Genomic DNA, 22758 nt, shown 5'->3' on the forward strand with positions numbered 1-22758 from the left:
ACATAGTATGAGCAGTACCACTTTGCAGTGCAGATCAGGGTCTTGGTTCTGCAATTTTACAGTTTAAGGATCCAGCTGGAAAGCACTTGTGCATCTGTGCTTGCTTCCAGGAGAAACCAAGGAGCTGAGGAGTTTTACAGGCTCTGTAGTCTCCCACAGTATGAGGGTGAGGTGCATACCTTGACTCGCTAGCTGGGAATGCTCACAGCTCCACAAGCGTACGTGTAGCTTGAGGAAGATTCAGCCTCAAATACCCAATAATCCAGTGGGTTAGGGTAGTCCGCTGTGAAGTGGGTACCTAAATGAAAATTTCTTTCCCAATTGAGAGAAGGAAAGAGTTTCAAGCTAGGTGGGCCACATCTCAGGTTCATGCTTTAAACAAGGCACTGGAGGTATAAAGAGGCACATCCCACCCATAACGCCATTTTCTCTGAATGTGGCCCTTTTGAATTTGGAGAGCCGAAGTATTTCATTTTGGGTTCGTTTTTGTTTCTTTTTCTGTTTATCTTTTCCTTTTTTTTCCCTGAATTTAATTTTGATTTTTGTTTTTTTGCTGTCAGCTGGTTCTGAGGCTTTTTTCAGAAACTGTAGTAAATTCTGTTACCCTAGTGAAGCTGGGAGCTGCAGGGACCACTGGCCATGTTTGATGCTGCCTTGAGGGTCTAAACCCTTATGCTGAGACTATGTTATCTGAAAACATAGAAAATAATTGCCCTTACTTTTTGAGAGCTGTAAACTATTCCTCTTCCAGAGTAAGCTTCATAAAGATGATTTTTTGGCTGTTCTTGTTGGAAGTTTCTTTAGATACAGACATTGATCTTTTGACTATTGCATGCAATTACTGACTTACTGGTTAAATAGAGGAGTCGTCTTTTCCCTTGCATTTCTTCAGCAGAAATCTGCACACTAAAGTCACCCTGTGTGTTGGTGTGGTTGTGCGCGTCTGTGTGTGAACCAAGATGGATGTTCTTGCTCTCTGGGAACCAACTGTTGCCCTGCTCCTGGTGGGAGAGCAGATCCCACCCCTTTTGCTTCATCAGAAAATGAACAGTCATGCTTACATTTTCTTTTCCTTGTAGTGGAGCTTTTCCATCCTCTCTCCATTCCTTTCCCCGGGCATACCAAGCTCGACATGTATGTAGAACATTCGGCACAAAGTCACTGGGATGATCTTACTCTTGTTTGGAATGACAAGGACCAGGTAGGTATGGCATACATATCTCAGAGGACACACATGTCAGGAGAGAGTTACAGGAACTGCTGGGGGTATTTTTTTTTTTTTGGTAAAGGTATTAAACAAGTCAAGGAATTGAAGTTGGAGGCAAACTGTCATGTTTAAAACAGACTGGGAAAAAGAAATAAAATCTAAGACAAAGGAGCAAGTTCTAAGGAATTCATAGCGGGATTTTGAATCGCATGGGCGGACACTACTGTGAGGCTGAAAAGGATGAAGAAGCTGCCTCTTGCATGGCTATGTGCTGTGTTCACCCACATGCAAGAGTGAAATACACATTTTCAACATTGTTGCATTACTGATTTAATCAAAACTCCTGTGTTTCATTTTTTCATTCTCCTCTTTATCAGTGAGAATGACGCCTTTGGGACAAAATTGATGTAACAGATAACCCTTTTTTTTTTTTTGGAGGAGGAAGGCATTATTATATTAAAATATGAATAATAAAAACACAGCTAGAATCAGGAGAACTTTGGTTGAAGTGATTTATAAATGCGGATAAACTGGGGAGCTTACTGACAACAAATGGTGCCTACTTTAAATATATGCCTGAAATACAGGAGTACGGGAGCACTAAACAGCACCCTGGTGAAATATTATATTATTTTCTGAATAAATGAAAGAGAAAAGGTAATGCATAAAATGTGTTATCGTAGAGAAACATACACTTGTCTGCAAAAGGATCAGAATTCCTTAAACACTTACTTTCTCTTTACAAAGTGCTAGAATTCCAAATTTGACTTTAGACATAGTAAACATAACTATTTACATTAAAATGCAGGCAGTCGTTTTTAAGTGGCATATGATGCCTACCAGCCACATTACGGAATTTGGTTCCTGATTCTGCAAATGTTTATTTTTGTGCTTAAACTTTGCATGCGGTGACTAAGCACTCTGAGTCAGCAGAGCTCCTGACAGTGCCTGAAGATGAGAGCAAAGTTAAGCCTCATCAAACTTAGGCGTGGTTCATAATCTTAGTAAAAGATAGACAGTAGTTTTGTTTCCAGCTGTAGCCACGCGGGAAATGCAAGTAGCAGGAATGTCCTTATTTGAATATTAATTTGGCTAGCTACTTTAAGAAATGACTTATATTAAGTACATTTTTCATTTGAGGAAAAGGTGTAGAAAAATCTTGCTGCGTGAATATGTCAGTATGTGAGAAGTTTCTCATGTTACTTTTACATCTATTGATATTGATCAGGTATCAGCAACGTCATCACTGAAGTTTGGAAGAGAGCGCATGAGCTACAGAGCTGCTGTTGCCCACCCGTTTAATTTCACTCTGAGGCAGCTTGAGGTCAATTCCCTGTCAGAAAGAAGAGGCAGAAAGTACAGCCAGCAGGTGAGATAATGAGAAAGGGTGCAAAATACAAAGCTATGATACTGTATTTACCACTAGTGTACCCTTCATCCCAAAGAAATGGAGAACTGGATCTCATCTGAAAAATTTAAATACCAAGTGCTGTTATCTCCTGGTGTCCAAAACACCAGCATTGTTTCCTTTTCTAAGCATACACACGTGCTTTTCTCAAGCATAACTCTAGATAACTTGCTAGCTGATGACATTTGTCTTGCACTTTTAGCATTGACCCACTTTGGGTGGTAAGAAGCCAGAAGTGCACAGGTATCTACCCAGCAATTAAAATGAGAGAAATATTGTCCACAAAGTAATGAACAAACTCCTGTTCTACAAAAAATGCCAGAAATTTTTTGATACTCATATAGAGCAAAACTAAATTTTAGGACTTTATAGGAAATTGCAACACGGATGTAAAAAATATTGTGTAAAACCAGAAAGGCTTTAAAATACAATTGTCAGGTGTGCTCGTAAAGCTTGTATGCGGAAAAAAACGAAAAAGAACTACATAAATTAGCCTTTAAAATCAGAGACTATAGAGTATTTTCTGTCTGAAAATGGCATGTATAATGCATCATTTGCATTGTTGAGACAAGACACTTGCTTGTTAATGCAACACTGAGGCTGAAGACTTTCTGTCCAATAACAAGCTGCACAAATTGTGCAGTGTTCTGTTTGCTTGTCTGGAGTCTCTTTGGTACTCATAGTGGTGCCTCACAGCCTTCTCCAATAGTTTTTCACTAAAAAGTGAATATGCCTCAAGCATCATATTCAGAGGGTTAAATTCTCTTGTTCTGTCAGTAACTGTAACACCAGGTAACATCTGGCATCATTAGTTGCTGTGGACTGTAGACCCGATGCAGCTTCCAGAGAAGGTAACGGAAGGACTGCTGCTGCCTGAGTTCTGAAAGTGCAGTTTCTATGTGGATTTGTGTAAGGTGGTTGAGCTTGCAGGCTATACGGAGTTTAATGGAGCATTAACACGTCTCTGTAACAGTTTTAACTGTGGGGGTTTTTTCCCTACTGGATAAGGTTCATTCTGCTAGAGCGTTCTGCAGGCTGTCCTGCTATTTCTAGGCCTGCCTCACCGGAGAAATCCATCTCTTCCGCTTTTAGATGCAGCTCATGTGGAATGGTGGGCAGCCTGCTGATGTTAGAGTGACCTTGGAAGATAAATCAGAGATGAATATCACTGCCTGGGATGCTTGTATGACACTCTCTTCAGGTCAGGTATGAGTCTTCGAGTCTAAGAAGGGTGAGGGGTAGCTAACTTTCTGTCCCTCAGTCTCACTGATTGGAAATTTTTTCCATCTGTTATCATAGGAAAATGTTTTACTTGACAACTATTTTTTTTTCCTGTCTTGGAGGAAGAAAAAATAAAACCTCTGAAGAATTCTGCTTCATGTTGCCAGATACGTTTGTATTTAGGATACGGTCTTCCCCAGGACAGAATCATCCATCTCTCAAGTTTCTCTGTAGAGACAGACACAGTCTTTTGGAGGTGGTTCTTCAGGGATGAATTTTTGCCTGAAAGCATACTCCTCTAAAAATGTTAATAATACTGAACTAATTTTGTAGAAAATTATTAACATGTATGTCCTTCTTTTTCCACCCTTTTCCAGCTTCAGAGAGTATTAAGAATGGGACACTTTAATGCATGTGGGTCTCTAGAGCAAACAGCACTGTTGTTTAATGAATATCTAGATCTGAACTGGGATGACAAAAAATTCAAACACAGTTTGACTTATGAGGTAAGAAAAGGCTGTTGCATATGCTAATTTACCTTTTTTTTTTTTTTAACAGAAGCTGCTCTTGATAGATGTGAATTTGTTTTTTAAATATAATTTGGAATAGAATTTAAGAAAGCTTCTGTAAAGCACCGTCTTGTATAAAATAGTACTATTTAATTTTGCAGGTGATCATCTTCTTTGTATTTCTCTTTGCATAGGAAGAAAGACAAATGTAGAATATTTAAGAATAAATTAGTTGTTATGAAAGAGAGGCCTCACCTTTCACCTTAAATTTGCGAGACTGTTGAGGTGATTCTGCAGAGTGGGGCCCAGTAACAGTTGCCAAGTGGAAATGTTATTTTAAAACCCTGAAGCTACAGGCATAAGCACAGGGGACAAGATGAAGTTGAGAGCTGGGGGAAGGGGAAGGTAGGAGTGTCTATGATTCTGCTGTCATATTTAAACTTTATTTTCTTGGCTTACTGCAGAGAAATAGATTCTTGTATCCTGATAAATTTCAGTTAGAAGCCACTTTGGAAAACATTTTCCTGACCTCCTGCACCAAACAGAATGTTCTGGGTAAAATAGAAACAAACTACTCATCCTGGCTGTACTATTATATTAATTTTGGATTCTGCGACCTCCCAACTGTAAGTCTGTCATGAACATATTGAATCTGCTTCAAATTTAATTCAATTACTGGTTTGGAGACTGAGATTTTCCTCAGCTGCAACTTTTCGCAAGAATTTCCATTCTCCTCTAACTTAACAAACCATAAATAAACAATATCTTGTGATGGATTGGAGGAGAAAGATCATGTTTGCCACTGTACTGTTACGTCATTTTCTATAGGCCCTGTTATGGCTGTAAAAATTCCCACTTCCTCCATGTTCTTTCTTTTTTATTCCTCTCTCAAAGGTCTTTTAATTTCATGTTTCTGGAGAATGCCAAAACAATCTCATGGGTGATCAGAAAGAAAATTAGAGAGGAATAAAAGTTATTTCCTTTCCCTGTAGGTAAAAGTTTACTCTTTTTTTGCCTGCTCTGCTGATAGTCATGGACTTTTGAACCTTAGTGTAACCCTACAGTTGTCATTTGTTTTTACAGTTGTCATTTGTCATTTGTTTACACACATAAACTGAAGACCCTTCCATGAGCTTCCTTATGTGCAAATTTTGACCCCAGAATTTAACGTAGATATTCACAACAAACATAAAACTTTGACCTGGTAACGAACGTGGTCTCATTCCGATTCCCAGTGGCTAAAACACATCTCAATGGCTGTCTTGTTTACCGTCAGAGCAGGCTGGGTCCTGTTAGTAACAGGAAACAGCAGCCAAATTCTAATGCTAGTGAAAAGTTTCTCTGAGATCAAGGTAGGTTAATTCCTGTGTTTAATGGGAAAAATATATATTCATGTCACTTTAAAATCAGGTGCCTTTGTATTCTTTGAACCTTTTTGTTCAAAAGCATGCATGAAAATGCTAGCTAGACTAGTTGAGCAGCATAAGGAAAAAATACGTTGACTTGTCTTAATAGAATATACTTACAGATCAACTATTCTTCTTGTCTTAGGCTTCAGTCACTGAACATGCCATGCTCAACCACAGAAAATGCCAATAACTTATAGAACCTCTTACTGTTCTCTACGAGTTTGTTTTTGTGGAAGAATTAAGCTTTAGCATCTCTTTTTCATGCTTAGGTAATTGCTTTCTCTGGAAAACATCAACTCAACAAAGGAGATACTATTTTGCAGTCAGAAAGCAGATTACACCTTGCTGGTCGTGAAAGAGATGATGGGTTGATTGAACTATCATTAAAAAATAAGAGCACAGCTGATATGAAGAACTATTATGTGGAGATTGAAGTGAGTTTTTTATTTTACTGGCATTTATTTTTCTTTTAAAGGCATACTGCCATCTAGCCTTGGAACTGATCAGGTGCAGCCAGTGACGTATAAAACAGAAGGAAAGTACAGGCTACACAAGGAAGTATTTCCGATTTCTTTGGAAAATCTGTTTTTACAGTAACAGTAATTCATTGTACATGCAGTGTGATCAAGAGAGAAAGACAGGCACCAGCATTAGTTATCTGCAGAATTCAGTGACAAATATAGTGTTTATCAACGGGAATTTTTTCAGAGGCCCTGTTATTGTAGCTCACCTTCTTCAATATGACTGTTTAGTGAGCCATGTAAAGGCACCATAGCAAAAATAAAGAGAAATAAAATATGAGATTCAAATACAGTGTTGTTTACCAGAAGAAAGAACTGGCCCTTCTGAGAAGGGTGCAGAACAGCTGATGTGACGAACGTACTGAGGCAAACGTCTTCCTTTTTCTCTGTGTCCTTTTATTTTGCCTTTGTTCTTAATTTCCTGTGAAATGAATAAGGTAGAGAAGCTGATGGTGGCAATGAGAGTGGGATGAAAGAGTGATGTGGTCAGTTCCATCCAAACTTAATGAGAAGGAACGTGGGTAGTCAAGTCATAAATAACCGAGATGGTAGGCTATCCCTTAAAAAAAAGATGATGAAGATTTTAGCAGTTATTCCCAAGAATTACAGAATAAGACAAATACTGGATTTCCCCCCCCCCCCCCCAAAAAAAAAAAAAGAAGGCAGATGAAAGAAATATGAGCTGCTTTACCTGGGCTTTCTGTATTTCTTGTTTTGGAACGAATAGCACAAATTAACAGCTTCCTGAGGAACTGACTATTAGGGTATGTTTCTTTCATTGCTACTATTTATCCACAAGCCTGGCTGTTTCTGTGATTCCCTTGTGCTGTCTAGTCATTCAGCTCTTGAGCCAGTCATCCTACTGCTCATGTCTCTCTCAATAGTCTAACTAAAACTCCTACGTAGAGCACAATTGCTGGAAAACATCACCTTCACCCACATATCCTTCCGTAGGAGGCACTGACATTTCTGGCATCACCTCTGAACATGGCTTCATTAATTCTGTTTGGTGGCTTTGAATAAATGTGTTTTTCCTTTATGGCTGCAGTTAAAAGCCTTTGAAGATATTTGGCTAGGCCTGACAGGAACTACTTCTTCCTCAGCTGTTCAGAGCCAAATCCTGGTGGAGGGGATTATTGATCAGAAAGAGAAAGTGAAGGTAGCTGCTTCTAAAGGAAATGAATGTCTTCAGTACTACGTGGGGTATTTGAAAGGTATGTACCTTCAGAGCTCTCATTGGTATAGTGTCAAGGTAGCTCAGTTTCATGGTGATTCAAACTATGGCCTTTAAATGATGCTGCCAGTGAATCTGAAGCCTAAAACTTGTTATACAGGTCCGTTTGGTAGAGACTTTTGTATGATTACTGGCCAGGTAAGGATTATAATAGATGATGATCAGAGATAGGATTCATGCCACTTAGATTTAGCCATCTTAGAGTTGGGGAAGTGAGACCTGCTCCTGCAAGTGACTCATCCACCTGTTGACTACATGGGATTTATGTGCAAACCATACAGATCTGGTGGTATCACAGTTGTCTCAAACTCATTTTGGTAGTGATCTCAGTACTAGGTTCAGTTACGGATTTGCCATTTCATTTCTGACTGTGAGCCCTACTTCTGCAGTGGAATTTCTCTCAGGCTCATGTCCTAATTTGTAAGTGTTGTGATCTGTACGAGATTAAGACTATTAGTTTGCGACTGCTGAAGTCAGAAGGTTGTAGGAATGATCTGACTCAACTCCGTACATCTAGCTTCTGTGGACACTTCTCCAGCCATTTTAGCTTATGCTCATTAGTCTTCAGTTCTTGGGTAGGAACAACTATGACAGGTGTATGATACGTGGGTGAGTGACTAACACATGCTTTCATTTATAGTCTAAACAGTTTTGAAGCTTCAGCAGCTAAGAGCAGTGGAACACTAAAGTAGAAAAAAAGCCTGCCAATCACTGCAGCTTAAAGAATTATTTTGCCTTCTATTAATTCACTGCTTTCTCTGCAGTAGCAAATCTGTATTTCTAAAGCATTTGCAAGCCACATGGAGAAAGTCAAATAATGAAGCTGATCTAATTTTCTCTAATAATAATTTTCTAATTTATCTCCTCTTGTTTTTCTCTACAAACACATAACTCTCAGAAACACTGACTGAACAGCTAAGTAATTTTAAAAATGGCTTTCAAACAATGTCTGCTAGTGTTCCTGTAAATGAAGATCTCTTTTTCATTCTCCAAGGGGATCTGGAGGAAGGAATGGAGGTCAGTGCTTGTACCGATGGGCAACAGATGGCTACTGTTAATACCTATCTCAACATTAATGGTGAAAGGCAAGAAAAAATGGGACAACTGACCCTAACAGCTGTTAATGAAAGCTTGAGTTTCCTGGCTCAAGGATGTGGGGATGCAGTTCTTAAGGCTGAGGTGAGCCCCTTCAGTGGCAGTTAATTGCAGTGTGACTTTTCCAGGATATAACTTAATTTTTAACAGTTTCATGGAGCACCTTCCAGACAGGTTTCATTTGTGAGTATTGGTGAGCAAGCAGGCAGATAGGAAGATTTTGCAGTTCTTACCTCAATAACATTATCTTTTGCTTTGGTATTAAAAGATACTATGGTGAGAATCAAAAAGCTCAGCCACACCTAGAAAGCAGAGAAAAAATGAAACTTTCTCCCAAAGTTTGTATTCTCTAAAGAGGTTAAATGGAGTGAGAGGGGTAGTAATTTGCCATGTTGGTTACAAAGATGGGGTTAGAAGTCTGGAATGTGCTTTTACTTCCAGTAGGGTTCCACAGACCCACTGCCTGGAGGAAGGTTTTCATAGTCTTTCATCCTTAGACTCTTTTGTTCCCATTTCTAACTAGTTAATGCTGCGAAGGTCATTCCCCCCCTCCCCCCCCCCCCCCAAGAAATGGGAGGTCACCAGGGACCTTTGCTGACATTTAAGCTAGTACAGACTCCGAGTGATTTGGTCCCAGCACAAGCAATTCTAAATCATAAAATACAGATTTTTGTTCATCTTCTTACAGTACAAACTTAATGAAATTGGGAGCCTTGTAAAAGCCAAACTGATAGAAAAGATGAAGAAGTTTGATGGATATATTTGGAGATTCAGAAAATCAGTAAGTAATTAGCAGTCTGCTATCAGCATCTTAGAAAAGTAGTGTGGCATCAAACATGCGGCCTTACAGCATCTGTAAAAGACCCATGAGATGCTCATCCAGTGTAAATTAAGAATCATTTATGTTATATGCAGTTGTCTAGTTTTACTCAAACATTTAAATGATTAATCCTTTGTTCACCTGTAATTCATGTATAGACAAAAAGCACATTCAAAATGCTGTACATCTGACCAAACCCTGAGGTGTGTGGGATTACCTTGGAACGGTGGGAACTCTCTTTTTAAAGACTTGATGTTATCAAACCTACCTTTGTTTCTAATAAACCTGATGATTGACTGATAGTTCTCAGTATCAATCTAGCAAGGAACAATGGGATTGTTTTGAGGTCTACAGTAAAAATATGGCATCTTTAGAGATCTAATTGAAGTCAAGGGAAAAACATACGCCAAAGATTTTTTTGTGATCACTATGTATTTTAACATTTGTTCTTGTTTGGGAACCACCATAGATGCAGCGAGTTGATTTCCTGTCTGAAGCAGCTGACTGGCCTTCAATAGCCTTGCAAGAAGCAGCAGGCTTCCTCCACAGTGTGGGTAGAGCTGTCACCCAGGTGTGGAAGCAGAGTGGAATCAGGCAGATACTGAGAAGCAAGCTCCCACTTTACCTGGATAAAATTCAAGACATTGTCCAGCAAATGCAGAATGAATTGCAAAGTAAGCAAAAACTATCCAAACCAAGGAGAATGCACAGGACACTGTCATGCAGGGCAAAGCAAACTGAATATGAAAGATGCTGAACAACACAAATGTTTCTATTTTGATCTAGGAAAAAGTACTGATATAAACTCTTAGCTCTTACTATTGACAGAGAGGGAACTTTGATGCAGTAAGCCTCTAAGTAACCTCAGTGACACTACCATTCTAATGAAATCATTGAGAAGAGGAATTGTCTTTGACTTAGGAGTCTGGTCTCCTACAGAGCCCTGATTCCTATGCTGAAGCATTTCTGCTAACAGGTCCCTGGCAAGCATTTGCTCCCAAAGGGCTGTTCAGAGCCATCCTTGAGTTTTGAATGTTTGTGCTAATCAGATTTCACGCTCTCTGTTATAGTGTTTCCCAGTCTATCCAGTTGGTCGTTAATTCACTACTCAGATGGACTCTAGTCCATACTGAAACCATTGAGAAATACAGTTGGCTATAATTAGTAATTACCTTCCATTCTCACAGCAAGAGTAAAACCTCACTTTGTGTCACAGATCAGGACTAGATTCTTGCCAAAAGTGAGATTTAGTTGTTTGACTGTGTTTAAAGTTAGTTGTGACCAAACTGTCCCATTCGTTATTCCTTGGTCAGGTGCAAGCTGGGCTGTGCAGTTCCAGTGGTGGCATATTACAAAGCATTGCTTGCATTTATTTCAGAAAGCAGCACTGTATACTTGGTAGACAGCATGCGAGTGGATCAGGACTATAGCTTAATGCCACTGTTTCGTTTTTTTCCCTAACGCTGTGTCCAAAGGCACAGCTATGAAATGTGCCTAGCTTCCATGGAGAGAAGCCTTCTGTCCATCACCTGTGGTGGAAGCTGTGGGAAAAAAATGGCCTCAGCTATCCCTTTGTAATATTATCTAAAGTTTTTCTTTTTTTAATGATGTAATGTGTTTTGCCTCAGAGCCATTAGCAACTTTGAAGGACGCCTATTACGATGTAACCTTGAAGCCATTGGATGAGGTTTGGCATGAGAAAACAGAAGAGTACATGAAGAAAGTCCAGGCTTTTGTGCCCAGGATTGTAAAAGATGTTTGGCTACTGGAACCAATCCAGGTGGCAATACGGGTTGTGAAAACAGGCCTGGATATGGTTGGTACACATCCTGTCTCCATGTTTAATGGGTTAAAGGAAAAGGTCTACAAATTCAAGTCTCAGCTGCGAACTATGGATAGGGCTGTAGAGAGATCTAGCTATAGATACGGATAGAAACCTTTGTTAAGGTTTCACAGCACCTGCGTTGTTTTACCCTGTGTACTTTGATGGGAACTAATGCTACTGGGTTCCTTTCCTTTTTCCCCAGAACCATTCATGAGGGCTCTTAATTCAAGGCTTTGTCTATTCTATGTAAGTATACAGAGCCAAATACTCTCCTGGGTGCTCAAGTAAAACACAAATTGGCACAAAAAAATACTTAAAATATTCTTAAATGACAATTGTGGAATTATCTTTCCACATAACAGATTGTGCACAGCAAATACATTGCTCTTTTGAAAAATTTGACCTGCTTTGACAGCAGTACTTTTCCAACTAGCGAAGGCGTTGCTTTACTAGTTCTGACGGAAATCACAACAGCAGTTACCAGTCATTCACATAGTTTTTGCTGTTCTTCCACAGAGAGGAGGGCTTGTGATGCCGATCAACAGTGTACTAGGTTTGAGCTCCTCTAGTTGAAATGAAGAGCTTAAATGATTTATCACGACACTAATTTATATTAACAAAGATCTCAATCCTTTGCAAGCTACTGGAGTACATTAACTCAGCGAAGTGTCATTTTAGGAAGGATATATTTCTGTGCGCTCTTTGGTGCTGTGGTGGCTAATCTCTCTTCTCTGGATGACAACCTCTAAATGACAAGATGCTACCAGTCAGGCAACTGTCAAATGCAAGGGAGGCTAAAGTGTTTAATGTTGCTTTTAAAACTCACTGTCAAATACTAACTAACTCTGCTCTAAAGTCGTATAAAAGTCAGTTTTGTAATCTGCTTTTCTCACTGTCCAATAGACCACACATCAGATGCTGAGGTGGGCAGAAGCCATGTTGTCTAGAGCTGTGCGCAAGATCCGGAAGCCCTTGCTCAACCTCTACAGTTTTTCAGCTAGGTAATTTTTTTTTTTTTTTGGAGGAGCTCTGCTGCTGTGGCCTGTTCTAAATGGCTATGTGCCTGTTTTTATTCTTCACATCAGCCTATATACTTGGGGTTCTAGACAGCAACCATTCGTTGCTTTGGGCACACAGCATTCACACTGTATTGTTCATTTTTGTAAGCTACCAGGAAAGCCTGCCTTTCAAAAGTAGATATTCAGCAGCAAACAGAATAACAGTAACTGCAAGAACATGGCCTTGCCTAGCATGCTTTTTTTTGCAGCTCTTAGCCATGGTACATCTGTATTTTGTACCTCTGACCAGGCTGCAGTTCTGGTGAATATTTCACTTCCACATTTCTAATAATAGAGCAACTGTATTGTGAATCATTTTAGCAGCTAAGGGCACGTGCTGTTTTGTTTGTATTCCACAGGGACTGTTCAGTGGCAGTGAAACTGCCAGTACTTCCTAAAGCAGACAGCTCCCTGGACCTGGCAAATATTACTACCTATCTCATTGGAGAAAAGCTTATGAGACCTCTCAAAGACCTGTACAACATCAACGTAGTTGCAGAGTATTATAGATTCAAACGGAGGATGATGGAGAGTCCCTTTGAACGTAAGCCCTTTCAACGTGTTGATTTATTTTGTACCTGGGTCTGTTTCCACTTAGTTCTAAATTCGACAATCTGATCTGAAATAGTAGTTTACTATTAAAGGTGGTTGCTAATTAATCATTTGTCTATTCGCTTTGTGTGTAGTATTTCCTATAAACTGAGAATCATCTGTAGACTAGTCCTATTTTGGTTAAAGCTGACTTGCTGGAAACACATTAGTAAATATTCGTTCGAATTTTCAAACACTTTACAATTCCCTATGTTGAGCCTGGAAATTAGCAGATAGCATTTAATCTGTCTTATTTATATCCTCTTGTGGTTTGGTGTCATGGTTCAATGCCAGTCATACCTTTTGGCTCACCGAGTATCTGGGTTTTGCCATGAAGGCTCTGTCCCACTTTGAAATTGGTGAACTCACTGCTGTTGACTCTAGGGTGAGAAAGCTTAATCCCTTCAGAGACAGTATTACCTGAAAAGCCCTGTTTATGCTAAAAAGAGTGCACTAACAGTGCCAACTGTCATTTGTAGATAATGGATCTTCCAGAAAGAAATTTTTGATGGCTTCTTTCCATTGAGGAGACAAAATGGCGGGCACTGAGTAGTTCCTAGTGACCAAATATTCAAAGTGTATCTGCAGTGCTCTTGGAGTACAGCTGCGTGTGATTCTTTGGTTTGGCGGGGTATTTTTCTGAGACACTTAATACTTATGCTGTTTTCAGTATAGGAATGTATAATTGGGGGGGGGGGGGGGGAAGGAGATCATCAGGTAGCATGACGGTAAGTCAATAAGAGCTTTGACTCCTAATTTATATTTCCCAAAGTGTTAGGAGACTCAGGCTGATCTAAAATGGAAAAGAAACTACCAGATTGTTCCCTTTCTGGAGAAATTTCTGTTGCAGAGCAACTTGTAACTAACTTAAAATATACTAGCAGCTTGGAAAATTATTTTAGGAATAAGGCAGTCTGTAGCTGTTCATATCACAGTAAGCAAGTAACACTTCCTGCTCTGTGGACAATTACTGATGTTTCCCTTGAAATATCTTTATCTAGATCATGCTATGTTAATGGGGAACAAGCATCTCATGACTTTTGATGGAAAAATTTATGATTTGGCATCAAAGTGCAATGTGCTTCTTGCCAAGGATTTTGTTCACAATACTTTCACTGTAATACTAAACCAGGAAATCAATGACTCAAGCTCACTGTATGTGGAGATGAACCAGACTGTGATCAATATCTACCCAAGACTGAAGGTAAGAGGGGACAGTCAAATGTTCTTCTCTTCCAGATGAGAACTTATCTTTGACTGGGGGGGGGGGGGAAGCATTCTTCAAGATGTTAATAATGCAAACATAGATCAGAACAGCTCACAGAAGTGCTAGTAAGTAACCAGTTTTTAATAAGCCCCAGTAACACATTGTGAAATAAGTCCCCAAAACGAAAGTGCTGCCTCTGCTCTCTCTAAGTCTCTAATTCTTCTCGCTCTTCTCAAATAAGAGTGGCTCAATGAACCTTTCAGCTTTCCTCTTACATGGTCCAAGAGAGTGGCTGTAGCAAAAATACGGAGACTAACCTGGAACCATACTCACAGTAGATCTGGGAGGCTTTGTGCTTCCCTGCTGTCTCAGGAGTTTCCCACAAACCCCTTCTCATTCCCTGACTCTGGGATGGGCAAAATTGACACTCTCCAACCTGCAGACCCACACTGAGCTAGCTCATAGCCAGAAAGAGTAACTTGCACTGTGGCATACTTGAAATAGTTGAAATTGCACTTTTCATTTTAAAATCAGATATCCAAGATGTATAATTCCTCCTTTATGGAACAGAACTGCCAAGGAATGGATCGATCTTTTGAAAAGAATACCACTGATTCAAGGAAAGAAACCAACAAAATAGAAATATATGATCAGAACGGCGTTTCCATCTCTTGTGACTTTCAGTATGATCTCTGTACTGTCACTCTGGCTGGATGGCACCATGGTGAGTGTCACTCATGCAACTTTGCCAGCTGGTGTTTTTTTTTTCTGTACCGCTGAATTCTCATCACCGCTAGTTCCAGCATGTGTATTGTCCCTCACTCCCTCCCCGCCCCCCAAACCTTTGTTTATACAAACCTGGGAAGTGGCACCAGGCATTCCCAGTTATTGCCAAACAGCACAATTATACAGCAGTCCCATAACAGCAGCAAGTTGTTACCTAGCTTACTATAATTTCAATACAATAAGGCAGCTGGAACTAGAGAGTAAATGTAATGCAGTCAGTCCAAACTTCAAACATGTCTGAGAATCACTGCTCTATAGTAGATTTACCTTGTCAAACCTATAACAACACAGAAGAGGGAGGCCTAAAAGCTTCAAGTTTTTTAGTATACTTGGAACATACTACTATCTGTGTGCCCCAAACTGTTTGAAAACTCCTACCACTGAGTCTAGCAGAGACTATATACTGGTTTATCTAATCAAAAGTAGTAAATGAACAAGCAACAAATGAGATGTCAATACAGTTTTAGAAAAATCCATAATGTGACCTGGGCCTAGTTTCCCTGTTGTACATTACAGTTGAGCTCTACTACATGGCATAATCAGAGTCCAGCGATAGCGTCTAAAAATTTCCCTGTGTCTTCTTGTGACCACTCCTATCTTACTCCATTTTAATTTAATTCCAGGTATTTCAGCTGGGCTTTTTGGTACCAATGATAATGAAGCAGGGAATGAATGGATACTGCCTAATCATTCCTCCACGGACAACGTGCAAGAATTCACACAGAGTTGGCAGGTAACAAGCTGAAAAGCTTCTTTCTATGCAGGTTACCTATGGTGCTAAAGCACAAAGGGCATCATGAGACATACTGTTTTGGCTTACCTAGATGAACTAAAGCTAGATAGTGCATACTCCATATACTTTGTTTTCCTGTGCTTAAATAAGGAAGAAGTTGCACGTATTTTCTAAAAACAATAATTCCCTGAGGATCGGTAGTAAGGATTTTTGGTCTCAGTGGTAAGCTTAGAAACAACACAGGTGTTGCTTCTGCTTAGTAGCAGAAATTGCTGGTGGAACCAAGCATCTTTGAGAAATTCTTACTTACAGCACCCCTTTTTCTGGAATGCGGAAGCATGTGGTTATGTAGCTTTAAGCCCTGGACAAGTCCTCATGTCCATCCACCAGGCCACACGTCGTTGCACAGTCGCTCAAGATTATCTGCAGAGCTGTTTGCTGTAGCTGGGTCTGTTGAGCCTTTTAATCCACTTTTTTGGTCTTTCTGTTTTTCTTCTCACCAAGATATAAAACTTAAGAAAGCAGGAACTGGTGAAGTTGTTGTCCATCCACACACCATTGAATGCAAAGTTTTTTTTTTTTTTTGGAGGGTTAGCTGCTCCTGATTTGGGTATTAGCTTGCATAAATGGACTTCTTACCGCTATCTTAAATAAACAGTAATGTTATATACCTCTTTGCTTCAAAGAGACTTAACCTTCATTCATGGAACTTATTAACCAGAGGAAGATAATTTAAAAACAAAAATATGCACATGTACACAGCAGTTTGTGAATACAATTGACTAAAATCAAAATGTAGCCTTACTGTGCTCTCAAGATGTGTTGATAAGTATTTATTCCTCTAAATCCCTTGAAACATAATTTGAGAATCTACTACAAAAAAGGGAACCACCGTCTTCTCACTACAAAGGTTTTGTGACTCCTGTCTCTCTCACCAGAAGGTGTCCCAGTTCTGGGCACAAAAGTGCTGCTATTTTTCAGCTTTATTTCAGTAATTAACCTTAAAAAAAAAAAAAAGAGGATGAGTATCTTGTACTCTTCCTTGCTTTTGGAGAGTTATATCTAGTGATTTTGCAGATTATGTTTCTGTGAATGATGGGATGGGATCATGATGTGACTGACTGCTGGTGTAATTTTCTTAATTGCTACAAATATTAACTTCTAATGTACTACTACCTTCTTTCATTCTATCTAGTGGTAAAATGCAACCACCTAATGCGAAAGTACCTAAAGTTGAACGAGAAATAATAATCAATTAAAAGCAATACATAAGAAACTGACTATCATAAAAAAAAGCTGGGGAAGCATGGATGACCTTCTTTAAGTGGCTGATGTCATAACGGCTGTGCTTCCACTATTGATTGGTACATTTTATTGTATGCCACACACAGAGCATCTTTGCAGTGCTGCACACCACGAAGAATTTATAGATGACTCTAGTTGAGCTCTGTGCTGCTTGCAGTCATATCCCGTTCAGAAAAAAAGTATTAAAAAGATTGACTTGCTGATAATGTACCGTTGTCATACATCATTAAAGCAATGGCCAGTAGTACAAACGTGCCAAGTCAGGAATTCATACCAAGGCTTAGAAACTTTTCTAAAGAGGTAGGAAGAGACGATATGGCAGAAAATAACCAGTTTAAATGGCCAGCATATTCAGCTGTGCTAATAAAATGAATGCTTGCAAGCATCCTTCCTGGACAGAAGTTGTACCACAACTATATGTGCTACAGAAAGTTAGAAAGCAATCAAGTTAAATCTGGCCAATCTAAGCCTGAAGTAAAAGCAGTCAGTCCTTCTGCCTTGTAGGAGTAATCTCGCATTGAACTGCAAACTCAGACTGGAAAGCCAGTCACTACCAGGAGCTTTATTACTTTTTAGCCTACTTCAAAAATTGACTGTGCAAATAGAGTTAAGTGCAGTTCTAGTGTTACAAAACCAGTTGCTGTACAAAATGAAGAGGTTAGTAAGAGACTTTGCAAATGTCTGACCCCTTCAGGAAGAGGGACATGTGGGAGGTTAAACTAGCAATTAAATTTTTTCCCTTAATTAAATTACAGTAACTTGAGTTTATATTTTCTAATAGGACTTTTAAATTCAATGTTTTGCTATCTAAAGAAATTACTGATTAAAAAAAATAGTAAGCTGCTGATCCGATACAAAAGTTGGATCCAAAAGTCCTAAAAGCAGTGTTCAGTCAAAAGTAAATCATAACAAACTTTAGCAAATGCTGCTCATTGCTGATTCTATTAATATTTCCTATCGTCAGCTCTTGACTGGAAAGGTAAAAGACCTGACCTGAACCATGTACAACAAAATTCATTCACATGTCATTGGCCAAAAATGCTTGCAGTTGTACAGACTTTCAGTTATATATATTTTTTTTTCTTAAAGCCTTCTTGCTATATTTTACATGTTAATACCCCAGTAAGGATATAAAGAATTTTTCTCCAACAAAAAGTTCTAGTAAAAGCACAACTTTAATCTATCATTTATAAAGTCAAGATTGCAAGCCAACGACTTACTGTGTCAGCAGCCACCCACCAAAATCCTTTAATGAAAAACAAAATCAATAGAAAAAGGAAACAATGTCTGTTACCTGTAATATTTATAAGAGAGCTAGATACTTTGTTTCACTTATGAAGGGTGCAAGGCACTTCTCAAACTTCATGGACAAAAATGTTATTCAGAGCAGTGTAGCAAGCTGCAGGTATCTTCCTCCAAACTGTCTCGCACTGTTGAGTGTACACTGTGATGGTTAAAAAAATAAAAATAAAAGTTTGATTTTTTGTTTTCTCAGGTGAACAAGTGCACGCCCATGCAGAAGAAAGTGAAGCCATGTCCCACTACAGCTAAGCAAAAAGTCTGTGAAGTGCTTTTTGAAGAAGCTCACTCGTTTCTGAGGAACTGCTTCAAAGTTGTAAGTATAACTGGAGTCAGCAAAGGACTATCTGAATGCTCAGACACCATATTTCAAAGCTGCATGCATTAATTACTGCAAGGATAAAGTAGTTTAGTCGTAGATAACTTGAGAATTAATCAGAACAATACCACTAAAAAGTGTTATATCACAGAGCTACAAAATAGCGGCATGACTTCACAACACTAGCATATGAATCTGTAATTTGGGAAAACAAGTAAAAAACCTGGAAATCAGCTAGAGAATAAAGATGTTTTGTGAATATTAAAACCCGGGGGGGGGGGGGGGGAGGGGGGGGGAAGATCAGCAAACAAACGATAAACCAAGACCTCCTTTTCAGTTCTCGGCTACTTGGATACTGTTCGCACCTCAAGGGAGAGTCTGTCTGGTAAAAGAGAGGCATGCTTGGGTTCTGTATACCAAACACCTAAACAAAACCCATTTGTGTTTAAGGTGGACCCTGAACCATTCTACAGCATGTGTATGGTTGACACCTGTGACTCAAACGAGTTGAAAAGTGCTTGCAGCTTAGCAGCAGCATTTGTTCACTTGTGCAACCGAAATTTTGTCCCTGTGGAAATTCCTCCTCAATGGTAAGTTTCATTTCTCTTTATCCTGAATATTCAGACTGTGTTGTGCCATTACCAGATATGTCTATTACTCAAGATCACATGAGGAAATCAAACTAATAAAACTGACTATAGACATAAGAAAAAAAACGATTCTGTTCCTGGAATTCTTCCTCCTCTATTTTTTCTGATCCTTTCTGCTATTCATAGAGAAGGACCCCATAACCTCTATGATTCATGCTCCCTAATGGCTTTCTTATTTCCTCCTAATTAGCTTTGTAGAAGGGGTCCTGGCAGTGTATAAACTGATTGTCCTCTTGTGTTCCACTTTTCAGATACCATTTTTGTTTCAATCTCGTTTTTTGTCTGAATAATTTATTTGGCTTCATATAATCAGTAATTCATATTATATAGACAAACTGAAGCATATATTTATACCCACCCCCACCCCCTCTCTCAGTAATATATTTTTGTACTTTTCATTCTTTTTAAATGAGAATTTAAATGAGAACTGATTTGTCTTTAAACTTTTTGTAGAATTCCAATATGATCAGTACTTTACTTTAATGTAGTTATCATCAGTTAGCTGTAGCTCTATCTACTGGAAGTCACTTGAAAATGCAAAGAAAGCTGAGAAGCCAGAAAAGAGCAGTAGTGCTAGTTTGAAATCTGTTGCATTACAGTCCTTGCTAATTTCTATTGTGCAATTTAGCTTTGGATCCTCATGTCTTTCGGTGAAGGTGCGCTTCATACACAATTGTGCAGAAATTAGATTTAGGACAGTTGCATCTCCGAGAGAAACTGGAATCATGTCTTTAACTGCATCCGTATCATTTTTAAGAATTAATAAGTGCCAAATTTTTAAGAAATAATTCTTGTTAAGTAAAACAAAACCTATATAAGTTCACAATCACAAAACACCAGTTATTAATAAAATTAGTGCCACTTTATTTACTTTCTTCAGAGTTACTGCATTACAGCAGTTACTGCCCAGTACAACTATTACACTTGCCATTTACAGTATGCGGAATGCATCTGTTATCCTGCTCCAGTGCAATTTAGCAATTTTGCAGTATAAGTACCTACAGAACAAATAGCTGTCTGTGCCAGAGGACTGCATTAATCTGAAACACCTTATCATTTAAGGACAGTAAGAGCTGTACATTTAGGCTTTTTCTGTTTTATGTACTTTCTCTAATTCACACCACACACCTTTTCCGCAGCTTTCCTTTTTAACTCGTGTCTTCACTGGATATTCTGGATACAGTGTCTTATGTGAACTGTGCTATTTATTGACTCTAAGCTGCTATATAAATAATGATATTGTAGATAGCTTGTACCACCTAAGCAATATGGAAATAATCAAGGCCATTACTATCTACAGAGAAGTGACCATGAACATCACTGGAACTCACTCCTTTGTATTCATCTGCATGATGTTACTGCTTTGATTAGACACAAAAGGACAAAGCCTCTGAAATTTGCTATATCCTTGTATCACTTCCACTGAATGAGAACACAGAAGGAAACAGACATAGCTAAACTATTGTCATACTAATTACTACCACAGATAGTAAGATGCAATGACCTATTTACAACAAGATTGCAGTGAAAACATTTATTTTAAGTAAATGATGGAACCATGCAGGTGAGCCAGTTACACTGTTGCTAGAAATGAAGCACTTTTAGATTTACGCTAATTTGTCTGCTGCATGCTTTGCTGAGGCCTGGTAATGAGAAAACAGGTTTTTTTTTTTTTTTTTAATATATACAATGAACTGTTACTCATTGACATTTGTAAACTCACCACCACCTCAAAGAGCAATTTGATGACTACAAACTTACTTATATTCCTGACATGCTAAGGAAATACTTACACGTGTTTGCTTAATTCTTACCTACTGCTGAAGGGAATGACTATCAAGTATTTGTAGATGATTATGGTTTTATTTTTATGGCTAACACAGAAAAAGAACACTTGGTATACATTTAAGTGCAACAGTTGCATACACTTCCACATGTGGTAATAATGCCAGGTGGCATCAGTATTTGCCTTATGGATTCAGTTTGCCCAGTTTGTAAACTGCATACAGCAAGGAAATTTGGATCTGGGTGGTTTCTTGTAGGCAAAAGATGTTTTTAGCTCCAACAGTTTATACAAACTTATGAATATATTAATATGAAATTTAGAGACTTTTTTTAAATCTGAGCATGAATATTCAGTTGATTTTGTGCCATAACCAGTTTTAAAATAGCTTAGTAGCTAAAAGAAAGAAATCAGCTAATGCTACTAGGTTACGTTATCCCATTTCTGAGGGAAGGATTTTGGAACTATAGTGAATCACAGGCTCAGTTAACAACAATAACCGCATGTTATTAAGAACAAGCAAATATCCTGGGAATATAAATATGAATAAACATCTTTAAGACATGAAATTATTATTATTCCCTAGTTAGCTGCTTTTATGCATCCAGTTTTAGACACTGCCTTTCAGTTAAGTTGTTTGTGGGTCAACTGAGACAAGCCTAAAGATCTTTCTCTGTGATGGAAGATTGAAGGACTCAGGGAAGACATGAGTTAAGTCTTTAAATATGTAAACATGCTGAAAAGAAGGAAGTGTAGCAGACCCAAACTAAGATGGAGTTATGAAAAAGTTTGTAGTGGTCAGGCTAATCGCACATTGTAGCAGATTGCCACATCATGTTGTGAGAACAAAAGAGAGAATTTCAGTCACTAATAGCAGTATCTGTACTACTTCCTGTAAATTATTTCTTATTAAAGATCTTCCATCAGATAGTTGAACTACCCTTAAAAGTCCTTATTCAAATCCCATAAAATTAGTAGTAATGTTCTTTTCCTCCTAAATAGGAATTTATCATAAAACACGAAGGGAAGAACCTCACATCTTTATTCTAGTTTGGAGTATATCTAAGATAAACCTGTAGTTAAAATTCTGGAGTACTTTTTTCCCTAGCTTTGTGACAGTGTCACAAAAACATCTGATACTATTTTTCCCTTTCACGGATTTCCTGTAATTCAGTAATTTGTACTACATGTCACTTGTTACTTTTTAGCCTTTAAGAACTTATTAAACACTTACTTGGATTTCACTGCTTTTTTGTTTCAGCTTGAGCTTGTTCTGAATGGCAGATGCCAGCCCTGAAGATGGAAGACCTTTCAGCATCCAAAATAAACGAGCCATTTGGGCAGACCAGCTAGAAGCAACAGTAGGGAAACCAGTTCAGGTGTTATGACTATGAATATAATGAAGCATACAAAACAAAAGCTTTTCACCCAGAAACATGTAAGACCAGAGTAATGATTTTAGTACAATGACAAGAAACTATATTCAATTAGAAGGTATTGGACATGAGAATATCAATTACTTAAAAACAAACAAACAAAAACCCTCAACCTCTCCCATTCAGTTGCAAAATTGCTTCTTCACAAGCATTGAGCCATAACATGAATACATTTAAAAGATTAAAAAAAAAAAAAAAAGAAAATCATTTCCATCTCAGATTAGTACAAGTGGCCGCTTTGTGAAAGCAGCATATTGGCTTTAAACCTGCACAGAAATGCTGTCTTATTCTCCAGAACTGAAACTCAGCTATCGGTAAATTCTGGAGAAACTGACCTTTTTC

At 38.6% G+C, this 22758-nt stretch overlaps 1 protein-coding gene across 1 annotated transcript in view; it reads left to right on the top strand.

Moving 5' to 3' along the window:
- Positions 1-22380, top strand: part of LOC104149710 (uncharacterized) — a 109564-nt gene extending 87184 nt beyond the window's left edge. The window contains exons 56-74 of the mRNA XM_068908870.1: positions 1080-1201; positions 2436-2576; positions 3708-3821; positions 4214-4342; positions 4810-4971; positions 6024-6188; positions 7324-7489; positions 8504-8688; positions 9293-9385; positions 9894-10098; positions 11053-11240; positions 12153-12250; positions 12667-12851; positions 13900-14102; positions 14640-14829; positions 15515-15624; positions 18425-18544; positions 18998-19137; positions 22242-22380. Of these exons, the coding sequence (XP_068764971.1) occupies positions 1080-1201; positions 2436-2576; positions 3708-3821; positions 4214-4342; positions 4810-4971; positions 6024-6188; positions 7324-7489; positions 8504-8688; positions 9293-9385; positions 9894-10098; positions 11053-11240; positions 12153-12250; positions 12667-12851; positions 13900-14102; positions 14640-14829; positions 15515-15624; positions 18425-18544; positions 18998-19137; positions 22242-22257 (2732 nt within the window). The 3' untranslated portion in view covers positions 22258-22380. The remainder of the gene's footprint in view (positions 1-1079; positions 1202-2435; positions 2577-3707; positions 3822-4213; positions 4343-4809; positions 4972-6023; positions 6189-7323; positions 7490-8503; positions 8689-9292; positions 9386-9893; positions 10099-11052; positions 11241-12152; positions 12251-12666; positions 12852-13899; positions 14103-14639; positions 14830-15514; positions 15625-18424; positions 18545-18997; positions 19138-22241) is intronic.
- Positions 22381-22758: the final 378 nt, after the last annotated feature.

This window comes from Struthio camelus, chromosome 15 (genome assembly GCF_040807025.1).
Source record: "Struthio camelus isolate bStrCam1 chromosome 15, bStrCam1.hap1, whole genome shotgun sequence".
NCBI lineage: Eukaryota > Metazoa > Chordata > Aves > Struthioniformes > Struthionidae > Struthio > Struthio camelus.